The sequence below is a fragment of the Nannospalax galili genome, unplaced genomic scaffold (assembly GCF_000622305.1).
Source record: "Nannospalax galili isolate Female #2095 unplaced genomic scaffold, S.galili_v1.0 scaffold247, whole genome shotgun sequence".
In the NCBI taxonomy this organism is placed as follows: Eukaryota; Metazoa; Chordata; class Mammalia; order Rodentia; family Spalacidae; genus Nannospalax; species Nannospalax galili.
In genome coordinates this window covers 619,624-629,681 of record NW_008356952.1, presented here as the reverse complement: position 1 = coordinate 629,681, position 10,058 = coordinate 619,624, and the positions used below count along the sequence as shown (strand labels likewise).

At 39.9% G+C, this 10,058-nt stretch overlaps 1 protein-coding gene and 1 pseudogene across 2 annotated transcripts in view; one reads left to right on the top strand and one right to left on the bottom strand.

Moving 5' to 3' along the window:
• The window catches only part of Cops5 (COP9 signalosome subunit 5), a 21,700-nt gene that overhangs the window by 1,706 nt on the left and 9,936 nt on the right, over positions 1–10,058 (top strand). For both annotated transcript variants that reach the window (XM_008854772.3, XM_008854773.3), the window contains exons 2-5: positions 1,760–1,994; positions 3,070–3,198; positions 5,611–5,676; positions 7,622–7,707. In XM_008854772.3, coding sequence (XP_008852994.1) covers positions 1,760–1,994; positions 3,070–3,198; positions 5,611–5,676; positions 7,622–7,707 — 516 coding nt within the window. The remainder of the gene's footprint in view (positions 1–1,759; positions 1,995–3,069; positions 3,199–5,610; positions 5,677–7,621; positions 7,708–10,058) is intronic.
• Positions 3,306–4,106, bottom strand: LOC108490019 (annotated as a pseudogene).

The following is a 10,058-nucleotide window of genomic DNA, read 5'->3' as shown; positions in this document are numbered from 1 at the left end:
TTATTAAAATACACAGTTTCATACAGAAAAATTCATTTTTAATGCTATTGACATTAAGATGTTTGCACATGCATTTCTAATCTCAATATATCTGATTATTACTAGTCACAGTTGGTTACTTTCGGAGCTCCTTGGCATCTATCTGAGCATGGATATAAAGTCGTCAGGCAGATTTCAATGGTAATGTTTTTCACATCTACTAATTATTAAGGAGTAAATGTTTATGCTTTGAAGAATTATTTTTAATCATTTTTTTTAATTTTTAATAACTACATGATAAGAAGGAGCTAAATTTTTAATGTATGTCTTGACTCCCAAGACCAGGCATCTGCATCTTTCAGCTTGTGGTAGAAATTTAGCAATGTTGGGAATTAAATTTGGTTGCTTTCTGTGGGCAAGCATCTAAAAAGCCTTTTCAGAAACACTAGGGTGACCTGCGTAGATTACCCAGGTCTCTGTTTCTATAGCAAGCTGTACATTTTAGGTTGATATAGTCTGATGAATATTTATAAGCTATCAGCTTGCCTCACTGTGGCTCTAATTATATTCATTCTAGCTGTCATAAGCTGTATTAGTGACTTTTTAAATGTGTAATTTTATTCAAGAGTTTAGTTACATTCAGTGATGACAAACTCTAGAATAATAGTCACAGAAAAAGTAGGGATATTAGGTCTTTTCAGGTTGATAATAGAGAGAAACCATGCCCTCCAACACACTGTTTTCTTTGAGAGTACCATAAGAGATTAATAAGGCTAATAACAGCATTTTAGATTTTAGCATATATCAGGGACTAAGCTAAGCACTTTATTTTTTTTATTATTTATTTATTTATTTTGGTCTTTTTGAAACAGGATCTCCCTGTAGCCCCAGGTGGGCTGGAACTCACTATGTAGGCCAGGCTGGCCTCAAACTCACAGAGATCTGCCTGCCTCTTCTTCCTAAGTGCTGGGATTAAAGGCATGCACCACCACACCTCGCTTAAGCTAAGTACTTTATACACTCTCTTCCATCGGACGTTGAAGTATTCTACCTATAGATATATAATCTGAAGCACAAACATTAAGTGGTCCCATTGCTTTAGGGAGTGTCTGTGATGAGATTCAAACCTAAGCAGGTGGATATCAAAGGCCACATTTGTTAAAATTAGGTCCCAGGGCTACAGGGATTGCTCAGTGGGTAGTAGCCCTTGCTATGCAAGCTTGAGGATCCCATGTAAAAAGATGGGCATGGCTGAGTGTACCTGCAACCCCGGCACTGGAGACAGGGAGACAGGTAGATTCTGGAATCTTAACTGGCCAGCCAGCCTAGTTAAAACAGTAAGCTTCCAGTTCATGGAGAGACCCTGTCTCAAAGGAATAAAACAGAGAACAAGAGAGGAAGACTCCCAACAGCCCCCTGCCTCCACATGTCACCCAATGTCTCATTGACGTGCATACACCACACACAAAAATGATTTAAGACAGGTTAAGCCTGAGAAGGGAATCAGAGATAACGATTCCAATTAATTGAGGAAAGAAAACTGATTGTGCTACTCCCTCATTTGAATAGTATATTTAAAATTTATTTGAGACTCTTCTCCAAGAGAGGAATACTGTGCAATAGTGTGACACTTTGTTCCCATGCCCTTGTAGAAACTTTTTCCTCCCACATTCTGCACTTCCCTTCCATCCCTGTAATCCCTTCAGTACTTCACAAAAGCGGTCTTTTGAAATTATACATCAAATAAGAACCTTAATCACACCGTGATTTTGTTTTGTAGTCACCATTACTTTAAGTACTGCAAAATCTCAGCATTGGCTCTACTGAAAATGGTGATGCATGCCAGATCAGGAGGCAACTTGGAAGTGATGGGTTTGATGCTTGGGAAGGTGGATGGTGAAACCATGATCATCATGGACAGTTTTGCTTTGCCCGTAGAGGGCACTGAGACCCGGGTAAATGCTCAAGCTGCTGCTTATGAGTACATGGCTGCATACATCGAAAATGCCAAACAGGTAAGAGTGTTGTTCCTTAAAGTTCAGTAGCTGTAAGAGTCTCAAGGTGACTTTTGAGTTTCTGAACTTAACACTGTCTTCTTCACATTAAATTTTATATTTTAAACTGAACATTTTCTATACAAAATGTGTATGATATTAAAAGCCTGGGGCTGGAGAGATGGCTCAGTGGTTAAGAGCACTGACTGCTCTTTCAGAGGACCCGGGTTCAATTCCCAGCACCCACAAGGCGGCTACTAACCGTCCTTAACTTCAGTTCCACGGGCATCTGAAGCCCTCTTCTGACCTCCGTGGCATTGCATGACACGGGTGCACTCACATGCAGGCAATACACTCATACACATAAAATAAAAATAACAAATAAAATATACCTTTTTTAAAAAGCCTATTGAATTTTATAACATAGATTTGGCAGGGGCGGGCTTTCCCAAATAAATTTTCACAAAAGTCATTATCAGTAGTGTGTTTGAAATCAAAAGTTTTGGTGCTGGAGAAAATGCAGTGGTAGAGCTCATGCTTAGTTGAAAACCCTGGGTTCAATATCTCCAGAAAACACCCTCTCCCCCAAAAGAAAAAGTTTGGGAATAAACTAAATATTCCTAAGTATAAACCCAGCTGAATAGATTATGGCACATCTATTAATGGACTATATAAACCAACTTTTTTTTAAAAAAAAGCAACATGTGTATTTACTGACATAGAATAAGTTCCAGAATTGTCAAGTAAAAGAAAAGTGTAAAACAGTATGTAGTATGTTACTGTATGCAGGTGTGTTTATTAATCTACATGTACACAGAGAATCTCTTCAAGGATATGGGAGCAACTGATTATAGGGTTAAGATCTGGGCTGAGAAACCAGATAGATGAGGGGAAAATGTGGGAAGGAGACTAAACAGCTTTGTTCTTGTACCTGGATATAGTTTTGCACAGTATGCATGTACCATCTGTCCAAAAGATCTTTAATGTGAAAGCAGCATTCTGCACGCTGTAATTTGACACCATGCTGCATGAAATGTGTAAATGATGGTATCTCTGAGATTAAACCAGACCTCAGGCCAGCTTTTTTCTCTGTTAGGTTGGCCGCCTTGAAAATGCAATTGGCTGGTATCATAGCCACCCAGGTTATGGCTGCTGGCTTTCTGGGATTGATGTTAGTACACAGATGCTTAACCAACAATTCCAAGAACCATTCGTAGCAGTAGTGGTAAGTATGTGCTTGCTTGCTTGTTTGCCTGCTAGATTGATTGATTGATTGATTGATTGATTGATTGATTGATTGATTGATTGATTTTAAAGAAACAGGGTCTCCTATGTCCCAGGCTGGCCTTGTCCTCCCTACTTAACCTAATTGAATTCTTGAATTCTTTTATTGCATGAAGGAGTTGAAAGCAGATCACAAATGGTTACATTACACAAGCTGTGAGGTTTTTAAACTTGTGACAAGGGACAGAAGGGAAATTCTACTCATTGTAAGGAAATCCTCACTTAAGCTTCACCGAGCCACAAGTACTTAAAGCCCTGTAGCTGATCCCCATGAACATTCAGCTGATCTTCCTTAGCCAGTCCATCTCTATCAGGAACTGGCAGGTGTTCTTGCGCTGATCACCTTGTAGCTGAACTCTCCATATTCTGGATGCTCAGCTGCAGTACCATTGCAGGCAAATTTCTTCTTATATGCCTTCACTAGTTTCTTTTTACCATAATCATCAATAATCCCTTGGACAGTAGTTAGGGTCTTCTTGCCATTTCTCTGTTGAATTCTTATAGTCCTCAGTGCCAGCAGGAAGCAGGTCATCACCCTTACTTCCATCAGTAAAGGAGTTGAAAGAATGGAGGTTCTAGATAGCAGACATGGATGGAGGCAGCTCAGTGACTTTTGAGACATGGTCTCCCTATAGCCCCAGCTGGCCTGGAACTCACTATGTAGACTAGGCTGGCCTTGATCTCCCAGAGATCAGCCTATTTCTGCCTCCCAAGTGCTGGGATTAAAGGCAGGAGCCACCATGCGGGGCTATTCTTGAATTCTTAATCCCCTTCCTTCTACCTCCCAAGTGCTAGAATTATAAGTATCCTCTACCACACCCAGTTTGTTCTTAGTTTGGGTTTGGGGGGAGGGGGTGTTGTTTTGTTTGTTTTTGAGGCAGGGTCTCACACTGTAAACCTTGCTGGCCTTAAACTTGCTATGTAGACTGGACTGGCCTATTCACAGAGATCCACCTGCCTCTGCTTCCTAAGTGCTGGAACTAAAGGTGTGTGCCACCACGCCAGGCACCCAGGTTTTAAATTTTTTTATTGCAGATTTTTATTTATTTTGTGTGTATGTTTGTGTGTCTGTGTCTATGAATGTGTGGGTAGGTATGCACATGCCACAGTTGCATGTGTGGAGATCAGAGGACAACTCATGGGAATCTGTTTTCTCTACCAAATGCTTTTACCCGCTGAGCCATCTTACTGGCTCTCTCTTTTTGTTGTTGTTTTGGTTTATGTTTTGTTTTGCTTTAGTGGGGCCTGAGATCAGAACGGGCCTTGAATTATGCTAATTAAGAGCTCTGCCACTAAGTTATATCCTCAGTCCTCCAATTTTAGTAAGTACTTTTAAAACCCGGTTTTTAGGGTCAGTGAGATGACAAAGGCATTTGCTGCCAAACCTGATCACCCAAGTTCAATCCCCAGGACCCACATGGTAGAAGGAAAGGATCAACTCCTACAAGTTGTCCTTTGACCTCCACACATGCATGCACACACACAATAAACAAATAAAATGTAATTTTTTAAAATTGGAGGTTTTTTTAACTTTAAAAAAAAATTATTGAGAATTTCATACATGTATATAAAGTGTTTTGATCAAATCCATGCCCACTCCTTTCCCTCCAACTCCCCATCACTTAAAAAAAAAAAAATTGTTTTAAAGAGACTAAGTTCTTTGTGAGAATTTACTAAAGAATGAATACTGAAAAATTAAAACAGTATAGTATGAGCAAGGCTCTGGTATCAGTCTGCCTAGTTTTGAATGACTTCCACCTCTTAGAAACTGGAACTTTGGACAAGTTCCTTGACCTCCCTGCATCTCACACCCTATAAGAGGAGAGTATTTCATATTACCTTTGTCAGCTCATCTCCTCATAGACATTCAATGTTGCCTGAATTGAATAAGCAGAAATTGCTGCAGCCATTGTTAAATCCAGAGTGGTTTAGATGCAATCTAGGTTTCTAGGAGCAAAGTAGGAAGTTGTTCATCTATTGAAAGGGCAGGGAGGGATAGAAATGAGCAAAACCTTGAAAAATTCTCTCTTTGGGTTTGGTTTTTTGATAATGATGTTGTGGAGGTGGTTTGTTTTAGAGACAGGGTCTTGCCTGGAATGGTAAGCCTATAGCACCACAGTTTAAATAATACTAAATAATATTCTTAGATAGAATAAATCTAATCTGTAAATTAACTGGAAGCATTCCTGTACTTACCCATTTCATTGATTTGTTTTGAATATTTTTTCATATTTGCTTATTTACAGTGTATATGTAATGGTATATGTATAGGTGTACTTTTAGATTTGTAATGCTTGAATAAATGGTGGCATGTGATTAATATTGACCAATGTTAAGTATATATCTCTTGTAGATCGACCCAACAAGAACAATATCTGCAGGAAAAGTGAATCTTGGTGCCTTTAGGACATATCCAAAGGTAATTTTGTGTGAGGAGAGTTTGAGAGGGAGACAGCAAGGCTAGCCTTAAAATTACTATGTAATTAATAATGATGTTTTTGTGATTGTTATTTGAGACAACGTCTCCCTATAGCCTCAGCTGGCCTGGAACTGGCTATATAGACCAGACTGGCCTTGATCTCACAGAGATCCACCTGCCTCTGCCTTCATAGCACTAAGATTAAAGTCATGTGCCACCAAACCTGACCTTTAATGATGACCTTTAATTTCTGATTCTCCTGCCTCCACCCCAGGAGTACTGGAATTACCAGCGTGCACGACACCCAATTTTGCAGTGCTACAAATTGAACCCAGACCTTTGTGATTGCTAGGCAAGCACTGTTTGAACTAAGCTGAATTCTCAGTCTCCCAGAGTTAATTTTTTATGTCTTTATAATTTTATTTTTTTATATTTCGTTATTTTTATTTTATGTGTGTGAGTGTATTGCCTGCATGTATATAAGTCTCCCTGTGTTATGAAATGCCCACAGAGGTCAGAAGATGGCATCAGATCCCCTTGAACTGGAATTACAGGTGGTTATTAGCCACCATGCAGGTGCTGGGAACTGAATCCGGTCCTCTGCAAGAGCAGCCAGTACTCTTAACCACTGAGCCATCCCTCCAGCCCCCATAACTTTATCTTTTTAATTTATGTATGTGTGAGTGCAGGCACACATGTGCAGGTCAGAGAACAACTTGGGTGTCATTGTTCCCTTCTGCCTAGTTTGAGACAGGATCTCTTACTGTAGGCTGCTGCATATACCATGCTGTTGAGCAGGGGATTCTCCTACCTCTGTCTGCCGTCTCACCATAGCAGCACTGGGAGCACAAATGTGCTCTACCAATCCCAGCCCAGCTTTATGTGGGTTCTCAAGGGAGAGCTAAACTTAGGTCTTAATATTTTCACAGTAAACACTTTTTTTTTTTTTTTTTGACCCCTGTACTGGGGATGCTAAGCAAAGACTCTACCACTAAGCTATATATCCAACCCGTATAGTATTTCTTTTAAACCTAGAGCAATTTAAAAATATTGCAGAGTGCTCAGTATCAAAAGATAACATATTTATATTATATATTAATCTTACTAGAAAAGCAGTCTTTATTTATTAAGCATGGTGCCCATGACATTTTGATAAGTACTGGAAAAATAAGCTAAATCCATTTTCTTCCCTGGGGAGGCTGCCATGGGCAAGATAACTAGCTCCTACACAACACCCAAGGACAAGAAAATGGATCTGTAAGTTAAACCCAGCCCTGAGGCTAATGGTCTTGAGCAGGGTAGAAGCAATATACTTTTCTTTCCTAGATTTTTTTTTTTTTTTAATCTCTATATCTATATGACTGTTTGGCCCGCATGTATGTAGGTTCACCACATGCATGCAATGCCTGCAGAGGCCAGAAGAGGGCATCAGATCCCCTGAACTGGAATGAGGGATTGTTGTTAGCTACCATGTGGGTGCTGAGAACTAAACCTGGGTCCTCCGCAAAGGTACCCAGTGCTTTTAACTGCTGACCCAGCTCAGATTTTTTTTTGGTCTTCTTGAGCCAGGCTCTCTCTGTAGCCCCAGCTAGCCTTGCACTCACAGAGATCCACCTGCCTCTGCCTCCTGAGGGCTGACAGTAAAGGCAAGTGATACCAGCCTGACTGAATTTTTTTAAGACCTGATCTACCCCAGGTTCACCTGGAACTTGCTATGTAGACTATGCTGGCCTCCCACTTGGCAGCAATTCTGCCTCTGCCTCCTAAATACTGAGATTAAAGATGTGTGCAAGCAGGCCCAGATTTATTAGAATGTTTACTCGACTCTTTGGCTTGCCAGTGTTAATACTCTCATAAATTACAGAGAACAAGAATAGATTGGGTTGTTTGTTTTGTTTTTCTGCTTTTTGTTGTTTTTAATTTTCTGTTTCCTGTTTTTGTTTAGGGCTACAAACCTCCTGATGAAGGACCTTCTGAATATCAAACTATCCCGCTTAATAAAATAGAAGATTTTGGTGTACACTGCAAACAGTAAGTAATTCAAGGATTCTCTGGTTTGGGAATGTAGCACAGTGATGGAGCACTGGCCTACCTTTCCCAAGGCCCTGGGTTCAAAAGGATTTTTCTTTTTTTTTTTTTTTCTTTTTCTGTTTCATATTTATTATTTTTATTTTATGTGTATATGTGTATTGCCTGTGTATAGATAAGTGCATCCATGTCGCACAATGCCCGCAGAGGACAGAAGAGGTTGTCAGATCCCCTGGAACTGGAGTTATGGACAGTTTTTAGCTGCCATGTGGGTGCTGGGATTTAAACCCGGGTCTTCTGCAAGAACAACCAGTGTTCTTAACTGCTGAACCATTTCTCCAGCCCCTGGAAGGATCTTAAGAAACTCAGAAATATCTAATCAACAGCCTTTATTTTACAGATGAGGAAAAGATTCAGACAAAAAGATACAAATTGAGGATAATACTCAAAGTTTTTAATTAGTAATTGTTTTTGATTTTTATTTTTAATAATTGTTTCAATCTAGCATGTTGTTTTTCACATAACCATAAACATTTTAATCATACAAGATAACTCAGCCCAGGGACTGGAGAGATTGCTCAGTGGTTAACAGCACTGGCTGCTCTTGCAGAGGACCTGGGTTTGGTTCCCAGCACCCACATGGTAACTAACAACCATCTTTAGCTCCAGTTCCAAGAGATCTAACACCCTCTTCTGACCTCCTTGGACATTGCACAGCACAGGTGCACTTACATACATGTAGGCAAAACACTCATACACATAAAATTAAATAAATAGTAATCTTTTTTAAAAGGATACTCAGCCCATAACAAAGTAACAGTTAAGACACATACTCAGGTACAGCTTGACAATAATATGTTTGCTGCCCTCAAAATGCCCAATTTCAGGGGCTGGAGAATCACTCAGTGGTTAACAGCACTGACCTTACAGAAGACCTGGGTTCGAATCTCAGCACCTACATGGTTGCTAACAACCATTCCAGGGGATCTGACACCCTCTTCTTTTGTCCATGGGCATTGCACAACTTGGGTGCAGTTGCATACATGCACGAAATACATGCACACACATAAAAATAAAGCAAAAAAATTTTTTAATTAAAAAATAAATAAAATGCCCAATTTCAAGCTTTAAGATAACTCAGTGAGAAAAGGTGCTTGCTGTCAAGTTTAACAACCTGAGTTCAATCCCTGGGACTACACACAGTGGTGGGAGAAAACCAACTCCACAGATTGACTTCTAACCTCCACACACATCATGGCACATGCACCCAAACACATACATATACATAGACAAAGATAAATAAACTAAAAGACAAAAAAAAAAAAAAAAATGCCCAGTTTCCACTTAGCAAAGGCTGTATTTTCATTCCAAAATTTAAAGAATCCAAATGAGGGTAGTTTTCTTTACCTTCTAAATGTATCTCACCACTTGTTTTTCTATCACATTCACCCAAGCTGCCATCATCTGGAGTCCAACCATAGTGCTTACTCACTGCGTAACCGGCTTCCTACATCTCCACTTCACCCCTTAATGGTATTTTCTCAGCCAGACGTGTTCCTACTTCTCAGAATTTCATATCTCAACAAGAATAAGATCCATAAGCCCTGCCAGACTATACAACCCTGTATGATCCAGCCCTGGGCCTTCTCTCATCACTAAACATTAGCACTCTGGTCCAACTATGCTCTGCTTGCCATTTGCCAGATGAGCCATGTGTACTGCTGACCGGCTTCTGACTTTCATGTGGCCCCCTAACTACCGTACTTTAGAATTTATTTCAGAATCACCTTAATAGAAAATGCTCCTTGGTCACCTTGTCTCAAATAGAACATTCCTGTCACTGTGTCTTCTTAGCATTTCTATTTTCTGTTTTCTTCTTAGCACTTGTCACCATATGATATATTTTTGCTTCCTCACTGTCAAACAGACATATTTGCTGCTATAGCCTTGATTTTAAAACAGGGCACAGCACATAGAAAGGTGGGCGCTTAAAGGTGTTGCTTTAAACTAATAGATTATTGAAGCTGGAGAGATGGCTCAGCGGTTAAGAGCACTGACTGTTCTTGCAGAAGACCTGGGCTCAAATCCCAGCACCCACATGGTGGCTAACAACCATCCTTAATTCCAATTCCAGAGGATCCAATGCCCTCCTTCCTTCTTCCATGGGCACTGCATGACACGGGTGCACTTACACACATATAGGCATAGTACTCATACATATATACATAAAATAAATATATAAAGTTCATAGATTATCTGATGCTGATGTCCCTTGCTCTCTATACCGCTTATCTCAACTGTAAATAATATCTTGGCTATCCGTGTGCTACTGCTGCTCTCATTTTGGTTTAGAA